Here is a 17,330-nt window from a genome sequence, read left to right as displayed (position 1 = left end):
TAGAGAATCTCAAATTCTGGATTTAATTTTCTATTCACTGAAGCCTTTAAACATGTTCAAATATCTTCAAGCATCAAGGATAATTTACTTCAAAATTATTTCTATATGAGAAGCCAGTCTTCTATTCAAGATGCAAACCTCATTCTTACCTTCAAATTCTGCAATAATCACCTATTAGAAGTAGAGGAGAAAAAAACTAAATAGAAAACGACAATCTACGGGATTGTATTTCATTTCTCTCTCAGTTGACATGATCTATATATAGCAAAAAGATTATATAAGGTCAAGTATTATAAACAATGAAATGTCATCTGGTGTTTTGCAAAACAGCATAGGAAAAATAGCTCAAGGAATGAATAAAGAGTAAAGCTATGGCTGTTTTACTTCAGCCATAAAAAAGCCTTACAGATTCTAAATTTAAATGCATTTTATTGTGAATCTGACTCACTTTTTGAATTTAATTTTCCACTTGAGTTATGTAAAATCATGTGATATGGTAATTTTCTGAATAAATTAAAAATAATATAGGCAAGAGATGTTTTTCTCTCATTTTCAACACAGAAAAATTAGGAGCCTTTCTTCGTTGTTTTTGCATTTTTAACAGTGGGACTATCTTAATTCCTTCATCCAATACTCACAAGAATATATGAATGAATACACGTCTGCAGGTACACACTTAATTCTTGAACGGGAAAAAACAGACATCACTGTAACTACCTCCCACTCCCAAAACACTAACTCCAGACCCCGCCCCGCATAAACCCCTCCCCTTTCTTCCATTGCGGGTTCGAAATGGGCGCAGTTCGATGACGTAAGACGCAACCGCCGTAGCCTCCACCGTGTAACTACCGCCCCTGCCTCTGGGAATTGAAGTTTCTGTGGAAGGAAGCGTGAGCCGTAACCAGGCCAACCCAGAAAGGCTTTCTTTCTGAGATTTCACTTCCCTGTCAACTCTTCAGCTCGGTAAGTGTCCTGGCACTGGTTGGCGCTCCCCCGCACTATGGTATTCTCTGGACGCAAAGGGGCGCGTGCCACACAGCCCCCTACTAGCAACAAGGGCTTCCGGGGGAGAGGGGAGCAGTGGTGTGGAAGTGGTTGCCTGCGGCGCTCTTGCTGAAGGAAATGACGTCGATGACAGGCGCCCCCCGCGGCCTACCCAGCTGCTCCCTGGTTCTCCAGAGACAGCTTAATCCCGTCTCTGAAATGCGTTTGCTGGCTGGGAGCCTAGAAGGGATAGTGGGCGAGGCTCCGCCCCGTGGTGGGGCGCTTTCCGTCGGCGCGTGTTTTGGGGTTGCCATCGGCCCGTAGTATGTGAAAAGTGAGTTTGCAAAGAATCAGTGGGAAATCTGTACTCTAAAGGGCCGGAAAGCGTGTTATGGCCCTGCCACTTCGTGGCTAGAGACCGTGGGCTTTACCTCTCTAAAGCTGCCTTACCTCATTTTTCCTGCAAAGGGCTGACGTCGCTGAACTCTCTGAAATGTAGAGAGCCCGAGGGGAAGTTGCTGCAGGTGCTGTGAGCTGAGGACAGTTTTATAAAGATCGAAGTGTTACTTGATTTCACTGAAATACTTTAAATTTGGGGATTTTTCTACAGATATGAAGAGGATGGCAACACATTACTTGTCACTTTCTGAAAGAATTTCCTCTGCCCCTTCCATTCCCAACCCTCTGCCCAAAAGGCTTGACAACTGAAGTGAACAAAGGGCTTTTCGCTCCTCCACGTTTAGTCCGCATGTCTTTAAAAAGGGCATTCCTGGCCGGGCGCGGTGACTCACGTCTGTAATCCTCGCACTTCGGGAGGGCAAGGCGGGTGGATCACCTGAGGTCAGGAGTTCGGGACCAACCTGACCACCATGGTGAAACCCCGTCTCTACTGAAAATACAAAATTAGCCGGGCGTGTTGGCGCATGCCTGTAATCCCAGCTACTGGGGGGGCTGAGGCAGGAGAACTACTTGAACCCAGAAGGCGGAGGTTGCAATCAGCCGAGATTGCGCCATTGCACTCCAGCCTGGGCAACAAGAGCGAAACTCCGTCTCAAACAAACAAGAAAGGCCGGGCGCGATGGCTCATGCCTGTAATCCCAGCACTTTGGGAAGCCGAGGCGGGTGGATCACGAAGTCAAGAGATGGAGACCATCCAGGCCAACGTGGTGAAACCCCGTCTCTACTAAAAATAACAAAAATTAGCTGGGCGTGGTAGCGCGCACCTGTAGTCCCAGCTACTCGGGAGGCTGAGGCAGGAGAATCGCTTGAACCCGGGAGGCAGAGGTTGCAGTGAGCCGAGATTGCGCCACTGCACTCCAGCCTGGGCGACCTAGCAAGACTCCCTCTCAAAAAAAAAAAAAAAAAAAAAAAAAAAAGGCATTCCTTTGCTATCGCTGTCAAGTCATTAATTCCAATCTGCATTATTCCCACATTCGTTGAGATTTTTCTGAAAAGGAGACTGTCATAAATTAACGACGATTATTTATTTTATCCCAATCCATAACTTAATGCAGTTTTAAAAAACTTTTTTTTTTCTTTTGGTGCTCATTGATGTAGGATGTGTCCTTGCCTTACAAAGTGAGATAGTTTGTAAGCCCACTTGATAACCTATGTCTGCGAATGAACCCCACAAATTTTTAAAATTTTATGCAGAAGTAAAATTTCACACACACACACACACACACACACATATATATATATATATATAATTTTTTTTTTTTTTTTTTTTGGAGAGGGAGTCTTACTCTGTTGCCCTAGTTGGAGTGCAGTGCTGCGATCATGGCACACTGCAACCTCTGCCTCCCGGCTTCAAGCGATTCTTCTGCCTCAGCCTCCCGAGTAGCTGGAATTACAGGCGTCCACTACCACGCCTGGCTAATTTTTGTATTTTTAGTAGAGACGAGGTATCGCCATGTTGGTCTTGAACTCCTGACCTCAGGTGATCCGCCCACCTCAGCCTCCCAAAGTGTTGGGATTACAGGCATGAGCCACTGCGCCCGACCTCACACAAATATTTTTATAGTTACTGTAAAATACGTTCTTGAACATTTGTTGAACTTGGTTGAATGAATGAAAATGTACTGTGAGCATCACTGCATGTGAGAAAGGAATGAAAAACTCTGCCATGGAATTTTATAAATTATTGCCCAAACTAAAACAATTAGAAAGCAAGTATACCTAATAAAATGCTGTTTTGCTTAACAGGTAATCTGAACACGCTAGTACATAGTGCAGTGTAGATATACATTATACTTATTGTATAGTGTAGACAGTGCGAGTTGGTAGATATCTTTGTAAAGTATACTATACGGAATAATTTATAAGATATCAGGTTAGCATCATTTTTGTTGCATTCCATTTGTCTCAGTGCACCTGGCTTATTTAAAGCCTAAAAACTTCACTTAGTACAGTCGTTTTCTTAGTTAGGAATAGTTTTAAAAAAGATGATGATGATGATGATGAAGATGTTGACCATCTCATGACCTTTCCTTGTGTTTGAGAGATTGAAACATTAATGTACTATGACAGGTCATATTAAATTTAACTTAAGACTTCTTAGATAGGAAAGGCAAATGCTCCCCCTGGTGTACATGACCTGTAAAACATTACATTGCTCTTTAAAAAGGCTTCACGTAGGCCAGGCCTGGTGATTCACGCCTGTAATCCCAGCAGTTCAGGAGGCCGAGGCAGGCGGATCATGAGGTCAGGAGTTCGAGACCAGCCTGACCAACGTGGTGAAACCCCTTCTCTACTAAAAATACAAAAATTAGCCAGGCGTGGTGGCGCGCGCTTGTAATCCCAGTTACTCAGAAGGTTGAGGCAGTAGAATCGCCTGAACCTGGGAGGCGGAGGTTGCAGTGGGTGGAGGTTGCAGTGAACGGAGATCGCGCCACTGCACTCCAGCCTGGGTGACAGAGTGAGACTCTGTCTCCAAAAAAAAAAAAAAAAAAAAAAAAAATCTTCATATAGAGCTAATCAACACATGCCGTTTTTGAATAAAATAGAGAACTAACTGAAAATGATGCCACTGATAAACAGAAATGTACTCTCTTGGAATATTATTATTTCATGAAGAGAGCAATTTGTTTCCTGTGAATTTTAATTGTGCTTTTAAGTTTCCTCCACTCGGTGTCGTTTTGGATACCTGCATAGCTGAATTTTATTTAATGTATTGTGTATTGAAAGAAAGGAAAATAAAAGTGATCCAGGGGATCAAAATACATATTTTTAAATTTTTTTCCATCTAGCCTTTTTAGGCTTATTCAGTTTCCCCACCTCCAGTTTCTTAAATTGAATGCTTACCTTACTTTCTAGCTTTTTTAAAAAAAATTAATGAATGCATTCAAGGCTATATGTTTATCTCTAATTACCTTTTTTTCCTGTATCTCTCTTATTCTGTTATCCAAGTCTTTACTGCTCCTCCATATTATTTTTCTGTTCTATTTGTGTCTGCATCCTGAGTCAGATTGTCTTCTAAGTCATCAGTTACTTCTTGGGACTCCAGATAATCTGGAGTTTGTCTCTTCTATTGAACTTATGTCTTCATTTCCTAGTTTTCACAGATTCTTTTTCACTGATTCTGTTCTTTTTCACTGATTCTTGTTTTACTTTTTAGTAAAGCCTGCTTTTATATCACAACTTTCTGTTTTGTTCTTATACTTCTTATTCCCTTATGACCTCTCTGAAATATTTCAGCCAAATTTATTTTAAAGTCATTTTGATTGCCCTATTTTTAATTTGTATCAAGTGAATTTATTTCTTGGTTATTGATTTCAGTTTTAAAAATCAGTTCTGTCTTTTTGTAGTTTCCCTCATTCTACAGCATTAAAAAAGACTATAGAAAAGATGCTTTTCATCTCTTTTTAAAATTTTTTGTTTTATTAAAAACAATATATTTTCATTATATAACTTTAGAAAATGCAGAAAACTGTGGGTAGGAATTAAACGTGTGTGTGTATACCTTTTTTAAAAAGTTGGTCGTAATGTATATATTGTTTTCTTTGATTTTGTTTAATGTATAACCGTTTCCCCTTATCATTAAATATTTTTGGATATATAAGTTTTTCTGGCTGCTTAATATTCCTTGCCCATGTTATAGATTAACCGTAATTGTTTAGTTTCCTTTCACTGACATTCAGGAGGTTTCTAACTTTTCACTGTTAAAAATAACACTGCATTGCATATACTCTTGTGCACATTTTTGTGTGCATTTCTGATTTATTTACAGAAATTTAAGGAAATACTGAGTCAAAGGGTGTCTAAATAGAGATTTTGAAGCTCTTAAAACATATATATGTGTTGCCTTCTGGAAAAATTGTACCATGACCACCAGTAGTGTATGAAACACCCCATTTCTTTAGACCTTTACTAGCATTGCTGAATATTTAATTGATATTAAATGGTATTTAAATGATATTTACAATTAAATGACATTTATTTGTCTAAAGTTTTATTTCTATTATTTTATGGTTTAACTTTAATCATATTGATTATTTGAGTTTTTTAACTTTTTTGTGCTTGTAAATTATCTATTCATGTCAAAAGTTGTTTTTCAGAGGCACCAAATAATGTCATCTGAAATGTTGCCAGCATTTATTGAAACTTCTAATGTTGACAAAAAGCAAGGCATAAATGAAGATCAAGAGGAGAGCCAGAAGCCAAGATTAGGTGAAGGATGTGAACCAATATCTAAACGACAAATGAAAAAACTAATAAAACAGAAACAATGGGAAGAGCAACGGGAACTCCGCAAGTATGTGTTTCAAAATGTATATGCTCTCTTCCTATTTAGAGATATGGAATGTTAGACCTTGCATAGCCCTTTGGCATATTAAATGTAATTGTGTTGCTTAAAATTCAATTACTAATTTTAGACAAAAGCGTAAAGAAAAACGCAAGAGAAGAAAATTGAAGCTAACAACGTATATTGTTAGCTAACACTGTCAACTGGCTGTTAAAACTATTCTTTAAAATTGTTTGGGTTTCTTTTAGCACTGTTGATGATCTTGCACTCAACACTTTTTCTAATGCAGAACCTTATTATGAGTAGCAGCACAATTTTTGAAACAACTGACTTAGATAAGGGATGTAATTAGTGTCCGTGTGCTAGTTATGGAATAAAAACAGCCAACTCAGAAAGATCAAGTTTTGGCCTAACATTGATTTTGCCACAAGAACTGTTGCAGGTTTTGGTGAAAGCAGTTTGGCTAAATTTGTCGTTGTAATAAATGCCAAAATTTATGGAGAGAAAATAAACTGTAGTTGGTGTAAATTAGAGAAAAAGTATGTAATTTTTTTAATGAACAATTTTATTTTGCTTTTTTCTATACCTTATAAATGTGGCTTAAAAATCATATAGGTAAATTATGAAAATAAAATTCGTCATAACTCAAACTCAGTATTTATAAGGTTAGGGATAGTATGATACCAATAACAAATGAAACTATTCAGATAGTATAGTTAGGATTTAGATAGAAAGCTTTAGATCATTTTTGGAAGCTCATTTCCTTCCTATCTGAAGCTTTTAGATGGGTTGTATAAAACTGCTAATACTTGCCCATTTTTGAATGGTCACAGAAGTGACAATTTCATATGATTTAACCTGATGATTTTTAAAAGGAATTGTTTATTTAGAAGAGTCTTGTAAATAACTGAATACACAATAACAAAATGTTATTTCAATTACTAATTTTAGACAAAAGCGAAAAGAAAAACGCAAGAGGAAAAAATTAGAGCGACAATGTCAAATGGAATCAAACTCAGATGGACATGACAGAAAACGTGTTCGAAGAGATGTTGTTCATAGCACCCTTCGCCTTATTATTGACTGTAGTTTTGATCACTTGATGGTATTAAAGGTATCATGAATCATTGTCAGAAAAATCTTGTATGTGAATTAGGTCGAATCATTTTTGTTTTAATATGGAATATCCCTTTTATGTAAATTTGTGTATTGAAATGAATCTTCAGTTTTTCAAACTTTCCCCTAAGTTAAATTAGCTAGCAAATTGCATTGATATAATAAATATGTATATTTATATATGTGTGTATGTGTGTGTGTCAGTATGTGTGCAGACAGGAAAGAGAGACAAACACACACTTCGTAGTCTAGATGACAGAACTAAATTAACTACTTATTAATCATAAAGATCTGTGGGGTTTTACCAGTGTTGTTGGTAAAACATGAAAATAGTAATAGTATGGCTCTAAAAGTCTTGTTGTTGTCTCTTAAGAGAGTAGCCGTTTTCATGAACTAGCATTTTAAATAAATACAAAATATGAAATAATGGGTCACTTACAGAGCATTAACTTACAGTAATTTTGCTAGTATGTAAGGAAATCAAATAACATTTATCAGAATGCATTTGTATTTAAGAAGAAAAATTGTATGTATATAGTCATCCCTTCTGCTTATTCCATTCCTTTAAGATCATAGAATGGCCATAGACAATTTTAATAACTTTGCTTTAAAAATTGAACTCTGTGATAGGACATTAAGAAACTTCATAAGCAGATTCAACGATGTTACGCAGAAAACCGACGGGCACTGCATCCTGTGCAGGTATGTGTGAAGATTTTAAAGCAGACTCTAGTTTTCTTTTATATCTTTTGTGGCAAAAGACATAGATAATTCCTATAGTCTTTGCAGTAGTCTTACAGGTAATCTTGTTTAATGCCTATGTGAAAAAAAATTTTTTTGACAGAAATAAAGGAAAATATTTTAAACATCTTTTTATATGTTATCTTAGACACACTCTTTCCAGTAATCATCAGTCTTATACAAATTGGCCTTTTCATTGCCTGTAGTTGTTATCTTCATTGTGGGACATACATATATTTTTATACCAGTTTTTCAGTTTACAATTACTTCCAATGTGGGAGAGAGATTGGACAGAGAGGCAGAAGCTGTGGCTGCCACCGCTTGACATATGTCGTGGTATCTGTTGTATAGGTTTTGTCTACTTAAAGGTTTTTAGTTTTCTTTTGGGTCACTGAGAGTTTTGACAGGTCTTTTTTAAGCTGAGGTGAGGGAGTGATTTGGGAGACTATTTGGCTACTGTTAAGAATAACATCTTTCTGTTGGAATTCTAGGTGACCTAAAAATTAATACTGGCTCACTGATGTTAAGAACCAGGAACTATTAATATATTTTGGTTAGATATTTTGTTTTTACCAAGTGATAGTAATTTTATATTTTTGTTTTTTGTACTTTTTGTTTTATAGTCTCATATCACACTTCTCTGATAGTCCTTTTATCCCCATTTTTATCTGTATTAGACCCCTTCTCACCCTTGTTTCAAACTTAAATAGGTGTCAGGGTTTAGAATCAAAGAAAAATTATGAAGACTTTGTATTGTTTTAAAAAAAAGGAGTGGGAACTTGACATGGAAGCAGGGAGTTTGTAGACAAGTGATGATTAAGGTACAGGCATGTTATAACTACTTGGGATGAAAATGTAAATGGGATACTGCAGCTACTGGGTTATGAAACATGCACACAAAACGTACTATTTCTACCACAGTTTATTGTTTGCTCAAAGCATGTCACAAATTTTTTTTCTAGATAAATGAGAATAAATATATTTTGTGTTTCATTGATCGTCAGATAAGTAGATGAGAGAAATAAAATATTAGACTTAAATGGTCATTTGTTCTCTTTTTCTATACTTACAAATCTTTTATCAGTTTTACTTGACAAGCCACGGAGGCCAGCTGAAAAAGAACATGGATGAAAATGACAAAGGATGGGTCAACTGGAAGGTAATTAAAACAGATAAACTCTCACATAATTCCAAGTATTTTTATGTTTCTAAAGGTCTACATTTTGTACCTAAATTCTATATAATGCTACTTAATACAACAATCTCCAGATGCAATCTCTGAACCTAAGTCTAAGATTACAAATCAGAGATGCTGAAGAAGGGAGTGAGACATCTGGTAGCTTGTATTTGTTCTCATTAAATCTTCCCTATTTTATGGTCAACTTTTAAAACGTATTTTTAAAAAGAAATAATTTTAAGAGCCTTTATATCATTTCTCCCTAACATACTAGCTATACATTATATGTTACCTATAAAAATGAAGTCACTCTAAATTTTGGAAGTGTGCCTGCATTCTGTTTCTTCTTACTCTGTGCTGGCCACTAACCGCATGTGGCTATTGAACTTGAAATGTGACAGTCTGAATTGTGAATTGAGATGTGCTATGAATGTGAAATACATACTGGATTTCAAAGACTCAGTACCACAAAAGAGAAAGAATGTGAATATCTCCTAGGTAATTTTTAAAATATTTATTATATGTTCAAATGATAAACTTTTAGGTATACTGTATTAATAAAATAAATTGTTAAAATTAATTTCACCTATTTTCACTTTTTAAAATTTGGATACTAGAATATTTAAAATTGCCTATGTGGCCTCACAGTTTTTTCTATTGGACCAAATTGTTCTCAGTCATTGGTAAAGGTGACTAAATAGATTGGCCTTGGTACCAGTCCCTGAGGAACTTGATCCTATTTAGGGAAGTACTGGGTTATCCCTATACCTTTTTTCTTTCTCAAAGTCAGTTCTCTCAGTGACACACTTTCCCTTTCACACTCACTAATTCCATAACAAAGGCATTTATTTTATTAATAGCCTATGATATGAAACATTTTCAAAGGCTTTTAAGTTTTTAAGTACAGTATATTTACCAAATCCTGTATTTGTGCCCATTTTTCCAAGAACTAGTGTAATAAATTAAAAGAGGCATGTTTTCAGTTATTTTGCGACTTGTTAAATTTATCATTTATACCATCACCTTTCCAGAGAGACTTGAGATTCATTGGTCTCTAATTAATCAGGTTCCTCTTGGGGCCTTAAATTTGTAATATAACATTTTCCAGAAAACTGGCTATTTATTAATTATACATTTTAGGAGAGAGTTCTTTTGCCTCATTCTTGGTTTCATTAAAAATTATGGATAAATGTCATCTGAGCCTGGTGATACATCTTTTATGCAATCAGTGTGGCTTACAAAATCATGACTGCCAGCTATTGTTCAATTTTGTACCTGTGACCTGACAATTTTGGTGAAGAAGTTTTCAAATGTGTGTCTCTTTGTAGAAACAGATACATGGAATTAATTAAATCTATAAGCTATTTCCTTTTCTTTTTTTTTTTTTTTTTTGAGACGTAGTCGCTTGCACTGTCACCCAGCCTGGAGTGCAATGGCGCAATCTCGGCTCACTGCAACCTCTGCCTCCGGGATTCAAACAATTCTCCAGCCTCAGCCTCCTGAGTAGCTGGGATTACAGGAGCCCGCCACCACACCCAGCTAATTTTTGTATTTTTAGTAGAGACAGGGTTTCACCATGTTGGCCAGGCTGGTCTCGAACTCCTGACCTTGTGATCCACCTGCCTCAGCCTTCCAAAGTGCTGGGATTACAGGCATGAGCCACCGCACGTGACCAGCTATTTCCCTTTCATGATTCATGTAGATGGAGAGGAAGTAATTGGAGAAGGCATTCTTTGGTCATAGAACAATGTGAGCAAATATGTGGCAGTAAAAATGCATTTGTTTTGTTGGAACAGAAATAAAGTTGGAAAAGTAGATTACTGCCATATTCAGGAAAGAGTTTTTAAATTAAGGATTTCAGATTTTATCCCACAGAAAAAGATAAAACATTGAAAGTAGTGTTTTTAGAAAATGAGCCTGCTATCAGTGTGTGGAAGTAGGTTGGAGGGGTCTGAGGCCAACAAGGAGGAAATAAAATTAAGAGGCTATTTAAATGATCAAAGTGTGAGATATAAGAAATCGATGTAGTAAATTCAAAATAATGCATTGTAATTATATTATTTCAAACTTTGTTTCATATATTTTTGAATGGATTTGTTTTGGGAAAAGAGAATAATCATTTTTAGCCAACTTTCATAAGGTCTTATTAATTAGTAACCTCTTTCCCTGTTGTCTTAAAGGATATCCATATCAAACCAGAGCACTATAGTGAACTCATAAAGAAAGAAGACCTGATTTACCTTACGTCAGATTCACCTAATATACTGAAGGAATTAGATGAATCAAAGGCCTATGTGATTGGAGGATTAGTAGATCACAACCATCACAAGGTACTATTAAATTTTTATTTTTGCTTTTGCTTGTTCTTAAAATTGATATATCACCATTTCCTGAAAGTAACAATAATACTAATGATAGCTCATCTTTATTGAGTGCCTACTATATGTCAGTCACCTTCTGAGCTAAGCAAAGTATTTCACATAAGTTAGCTTGCTTAATCTTCACTCAACCCAGTGAGATTAGGGCTATTATTATTTACGTTCCACAAGTAAGGAATTCATGGCACAGAGAAATTAAGTCTAAAATCAACAGTAGTAGGTGACAAAGCAGCTATTTGAAACCAGGCTGATTGTTCTGGAGTCCACATGCTTAAATGCTATACTGATAGAAGATTCTGCTGCTAATCAATTGCTAAGCCATTGGAACTTAAACTAGTTTTTAAATATGTTATTTTCATGGGATGTTTTTTCTATTATCTTTCATTTGTACTTTTCTCTCTTCCCATCCATACCTTTATTTGGATGAAAAATTACAGAAATGCACTTTCTGAAAGAAAATGTCATTTTGTACTTCGCCAGCTACATTGCAGCATGCAAAATTCTTCGTATCTGCTTGTCCAGTATGTTAGGTCTGTGGCTATTGAGCACTTGAAATGTGTACAGTATGACTGAAGAACTGAATTTTTAAAATTGTAATCAATTTAAATTTAAGTAGTCACACATGGCTACCAATTGGACAGTTGCAGCTCTATTGCATCATAGGGAATTTTATCAGAATGATCTTTTAGCCTTTTTGTTTTTTTCTTAGTGGAAAAATTCTGTTTTGTTATTTATATAGAACCACATTTTTTCTCATGTTTATGTTTCTCTGAACTAAAACAATTTTGTTTTCAAAAGCACCTGCTTCAATCTATTATTATTTGCTGCCCCCCCCCCCCCCACCAAGTATGCAAACCATCAGTTGACAAATTGAGCTTTTCTTTCTCCTGTACTCTGTTTTTCGACCATTTCAGTTCTGGTTGGACATAGGTTTCAAGGATTTTAATTTTGAGAAGAGATGAAATTCATATTCTGCATTTTTTTAATTGACAGGGAAAAATAAAACTTGTCAGTTATTTAAAATTTCTCAAGTTTTCATTTAATTTGTCTTTGTCATTTGTGCAAAGTAGTGTTACTAATTGAAATTTAATTTTTTTTTACACTTACGGGAAGAATGATGGTGCTTCCATAGGAATTCAGTTTAAGTTCAGTCGTATGTTGCTTAATGATGGGGATGTGTTCTAAGAATTACATCATTTAGCGATATCGATATTATAGAGTGTACTTACAGAAACCTAGATGGTATAGCCTACTACACATAGGCTGTATGGCATAGCCTATTGCTCCTAGGCTACAAACCTATACAGAGTGTTACTGTACTGAATAGTGTAGACAATTGTAACATAAAGGTCTTTGTGTTTCTAAACATATTTAAACATAGATGATATAAAAGATTTTTAAAATACAGGTATACGCGGTATACATGTATAGGGCACTTACCATGAGTGGTGCTTGCACAACTGCAAGTTGCTCTAGGTGAGTCAGTAAGTGAGTGGCAAATAAATGTGAAGACCTGGATATTACTGTACACTGCTGTAGACTTTATAAATACTGTACACTTATGCTATACTAAATTTATTTAAAATTTTTTCTTCAATAATGAATTAACCTTAGCTTACTGTAACTTTTTTACTTTATAAACTTAATTTTTTAAACTGTTGGACTCTTTTGTAATAACATTTAGCTTAAAACGTAAACACATTATACAGCTGTACAAAAATATTTTCTTCATATATCCTTATTCCATAGGCTTCTTTCTATTCTTAATTTTTTAACTTTTTAAAATTAAAAAAAATTTTTTCCTCTTTTTTTTTCCAACTTTTTAAACTTTTTTGTTAAAAACTAAGACACAAACACACACATTAGCCTAGGCCTACATAGAGTCAGGATCATCGAAATCACTGTCTTCTACCTCTACATCTTAGTCCACTGAAAGGTCTTTAGGGGTAATGTCATGCATGGAGCTGTCATCTCCTGTGATAACAGTGCCTTCTTCTGGAATATCTCCTGAAGGACCTGCCTGAGGCTGTTTTATATGTAATTATTATTTTTTTTTTAGGAGTAGGAGGAGTACACTCTAACGATAAAAAGTATAGTAAATACCTAACAGGTAACATTTATTATCATTATCAGGTGTTATGTACTGTACATAATTGTATGTGCTGTACTTTTATGTGATGAGCAGAAGGTTTGTTTCTGCCAGCATCACCACAAACACATGAGTAATGCGTTGCAGTATGATGTTCCAACAGCTCCAAAGTCACTAGGTGACAGGAATGTTTTAGCTCCATTATAATCTTATGGGACTACCACTGTATATGAAATCTGTCATTGCCTGAAACTTTGTTATGCAGTGCAGGACTGTATTTTAAGCTGAGATAAAGGCAGGGTAGAATGGGGAAAAGATATTTGAGTTAGGAGATATGTGAGCCAGATTTTTCTCGTGATTCTGCCACTGAGGAGCTTTGTAACTCGGCAGGAAACATAATGTCTTTGGTTTCCTCATTTGTAACTTGAGGAGCTTAAAACAAATGCTCTGCACATTGACTATACTTATTGTCAAGAGAATGTTTCCAAATGAGCAGTAAAACACACACATACCCCCCATTCAGATAATATTCTCTGAACTATAAATTCTCTGAACTATAAATCTTATCTAAAAATTATTTATACTATTACAGAAACTTTAAATAATTTAATGTTCTTGTCGAAGTCATAGTGTCTTTGTTTTAGGGACTCACATATAAACAAGCGTCAGATTATGGAATCAATCATGCACAGCTCCCACTTGGAAATTTTGTGAAGATGAATAGTCGAAAAGTTTTGGCAGTTAATCATGGTAAGCTGTAAGGGATAAACTGAAAATATACCTGAGCGAACATTGTGAGAAAGAATATTACATTTAGTATTTGAACAAGTAGAAAGTATTACACCTTCCTGGAGACAAAATTGTAAAAAGTAATAATTTATAATTTGTTTAACAGAAATAATGTGTATTAGAAAATTTTGAAAATGTACGAAAGTATTAAAAAATTAGCTGTGTCTTACTACACAGAAATACTTGGTGTTAACTTTTTGGTGTTGACCTCTAGTTCTTTTCCTATGTATATATATTATTATTTATTACATAATTGGATTTTCACTATATTACATACAATGTTGTGAATCTGGGATATTTTCTCTCCTTTATTACTTTATTTTTTCATGTCATTGAATGATTGTTAATGGTGGCCAGGCACAGTGGCTTACACCTGTAATCCTAATCCTAGCACTTTGAGAGACCGAGGCAGACAGATTGCTTAAGCCCAGGAGTTAGAACACAGCCTGGGCTACGTGGTGAAACTTCATCTCTACAAAAAATACAAAAATTAGCTGGGCATGATGGTGGGTGCTTGTAGTCCTAGCTATTCAGGAGGGTGAGATGGGAGGATCACCTGAGCTCAGGAGGTGGAGGCTGCCGTGAGCCATGTTTGTGCCACTGCACTCCAGCTTGGGTGGCAGAGTGAGACCTTGTCTCAAATAAATAAATTTTAAAAATGGTTGTTAATGGCTATGTAGTCCATCATTTGAATATACAATTATTTAACCATTCTACTATGGTTGAATTGTGTTTTTTTCTTTTTGCTGTTGCAAATAACATTGAAATAGACATCCTTGTACCGGTCTTTGCCTGGACTTTGCTTTAAAAAAATTTTTAAGCCGAGTTTTTAGTCAATACACAACTACTTATTAAACTTTTTATGTGCTACTTTCTATATAGCAGGTTCTAGGGAGTTATAAAAATGAAATTATCGATTCAACAAATGAATTGCCTCTAAAACCTTTGATATATAGTAGAAATTACTTTTTCCACAAAGTAATTCAGGTTAGCCCTTCAGCAGTATGCTGATGTGAGAGTACCCTGGAGACAATATTGATACTCTTGACTACAACCAATGTGAAAAGAAAAACAAAAGAAAAAAAAGCAGGCAAGGAGATCCTAGTGTGAGTGGCTCTTTACAGGAAACATGAAGAAAGTTAAGTGAATGCTAACTAGGTTGTTAGCATGTAAAGGATAAAGATGTGAAGGGGCTAAAAAAGAGTAGGAGAGAAACTGAAAAGGTCTTTATTGATTATAATTGACATGGGATACTGGTAAATTTCTGAGTGCTTAAGAACTGAACTGAGAAAAAGCTAGATAGGAGGTAATAGACTTAAGTACCTTGGGGCAAATTGGGCTTGACAGACAATAGAAAGAAGAGATAAGAACAAAGTAGTTATTAGGACAAACTAGCACTCTTAACACAAAGGCAATGTATTTTAAAAGACATTGTGCAGCATTGTGATGAACTTGGCTAAGAAATGTACGGAGTTTGTCTTTATTGCAGTGTTTGAAATTATTCTGGAATACCTGGAAACAAGAGACTGGCAAGAAGCATTTTTTACTATCTTGCCCCAACGGAAAGGAGCTGTTCCCACAGACAAAGCCTGTGAAAGTGCTTCTCATGACAATCAGTCTGTCAGGATGGAGGAAGGTGGATCGGACAGTGATTCCAGTGAGGAGGAATATAGCAGAAATGAACTAGATTCACCACATGAAGAAAAGCAGGATAAGGAAAATCACACTGAATCTACAGTGAACTCTCTGCCACACTAATGTTACCTGGTTTCCTTTTAGTTTAAGGAAAAATTAGGAGAAAGTGAGGTGCTATATAGAATATTGAAATTGGAAGAACATTTTATTTTCTCTTATTTCTGTTGTGATTTTTAAAAACTTTTTTTTGGACCTAAATAATAATAATAAAAAAAAGCCCTTTAAACTTCGTAAGGAAATATTTTTTGATTTTGCGTAAGAAGATTTAAATGTGTATGTGATTTTTTTGTTTTTGTTTTTAAAGCCTCAGTAGTTTCTAGATAATTTTACTGTATTAGTATATTTTCATTTTCTTTCATTTTATATTCTTTAGAATGTGCCTTCTGACCTTTCAGTTTTTTAATTTTATAGTCACATCAACATCTTTATGATCTATTGCCTATATATCTGTGAGGGCACATATTCATAAATATACTGTCAATCTATCAGAATTTGTGTATGGTAGGTTACCCTCTATTTGCAGCTTTTATGTTTAAATTAGTTACTTGAAAGAATGTAGTAATTTTAGGAGGAAGTATCAGTTTGATAGACTTAATAAATCATTTCTTTTGGACTATGGAGCGCATATCTGTTCCTTCTTTATGATGCCTTTTTATGGTTCTGAAGTAATTACTGAAGAGTTGAGAATCTCTTTAATGCATTTTCTTAATTCTTACAATGGTGATAAGTTACTTCAATTATAAAATTGAATTTTGCAGACTAAATTATTTTATAAGGCTGTTGCTATTGAAAGATCAATTTTGTCTTTACCTGCATTTAAAATGGAACAGCTCTTAGCAGCTGTGGTTTTTTTTTCCATATTTTTTTTTAAATTTGTTGGCTCTTAAGATGAATAAAGTTTATAGGTGCATCTGCCTCCTCTTCTATAAGAATATGCATACTAATGTTTGTTTCTATAAATCAAATACACATGTGATAATATGCATGTAAATACATAACTATCCTCCTCATGTATGGCTCTCAGTTCTTAATTGATGATAACATGATTGATTTGCCATATATCTGTATTACTTGTGTGAATGGTTGTGTTGAACACGCTAAGAACAATTTGAATTTTATTAAGTACAAAAATCCTTAACGTTTGTATGGGAACATTGGCAAGAAAGAATAGTGTGAAAGGGAACTGTTTTAGTTTCCTATCAGTAATTGTACATGCAGTTAAATGTTTAAGGTAAAATGATTGGTCTCTGTCACAGCTAAAAGATTTCAGTAGCCTTCATTGAGTTTGGGTAAAATAAGTTGCTGTTCTTTTGTCTTCTTTTTAATATATAAAAGTTATATTTAAAAAGTATATAACATACTATATATGTTACATACTAACATATATATACACAACAGAAAGTTTATTGGATTTAGTACTGATATTTACTGTCTATTTTTGTTACTTTGTTCTTAGTAATCTATTATAGTTACCTATTTTAAGGTAAGGTCTGTAGGCAAGATATGTAAGTAAAGACAAGCCCTACAATTTTAAAATAACAAAGCTTATGTCTTAAGTTGTATTCTTTCAAAGGTTCATGTTTTTCTGAGTAAATGTGGTTTATTAGCATGAAATAT

General features: G+C 35.1%; 2 protein-coding genes across 9 annotated transcripts in view; one reads left to right on the top strand and one right to left on the bottom strand.

The window, feature by feature from the left end:
• MTTP (microsomal triglyceride transfer protein) overlaps positions 1 to 813 on the bottom strand; it is a 59,378-nt gene extending 58,565 nt beyond the window's left edge. Inside the window, exon 1 of one of the 3 annotated variants that reach the window (XM_001167454.6) lies at positions 639 to 813. In XM_001167454.6, the coding sequence (XP_001167454.3) occupies positions 639 to 780 (142 nt within the window). In that variant the 5' untranslated portion in view covers positions 781 to 813. The remainder of the gene's footprint in view (positions 1 to 638) is intronic. The other 2 variants (XM_063809705.1, XM_054683218.2) reach the window with 2 other exon arrangements.
• Positions 759 to 17,327, top strand: TRMT10A (tRNA methyltransferase 10A). 6 transcript variants are annotated; one of them, XM_001167367.7, is made up of 8 exons: positions 759 to 963; positions 5,530 to 5,737; positions 6,680 to 6,842; positions 7,475 to 7,546; positions 8,670 to 8,744; positions 10,943 to 11,092; positions 13,874 to 13,979; positions 15,508 to 17,327. In XM_001167367.7, the coding sequence occupies exons 2-8, from the start codon at positions 5,553 to 5,555 to the stop codon at positions 15,774 to 15,776; spliced, it is 1,020 nt and encodes a 339-aa protein (XP_001167367.1). In that variant the 5' UTR covers positions 759 to 963; positions 5,530 to 5,552; the 3' UTR covers positions 15,777 to 17,327. The 6 variants fall into 6 exon arrangements, with proteins under 6 accessions (XP_001167367.1, XP_009446337.1, XP_054539199.1 ...); XM_009448062.5 differs by having other exon boundaries at positions 801 to 963; positions 5,541 to 5,737; XM_009448061.5 differs by lacking the exon at positions 759 to 963 and adding an exon at positions 992 to 1,318.
• The last annotated feature ends 3 nt before the right edge of the window (positions 17,328 to 17,330 follow it).

The sequence above is a fragment of the Pan troglodytes genome, chromosome 3, assembly GCF_028858775.2.
Source record: "Pan troglodytes isolate AG18354 chromosome 3, NHGRI_mPanTro3-v2.0_pri, whole genome shotgun sequence".
Lineage (NCBI taxonomy): Eukaryota > Metazoa > Chordata > Mammalia > Primates > Hominidae > Pan > Pan troglodytes.
The sequence above is the reverse complement of the archived record's forward strand: the minus strand, read 5'-3'. Positions and strand labels throughout refer to the sequence as shown.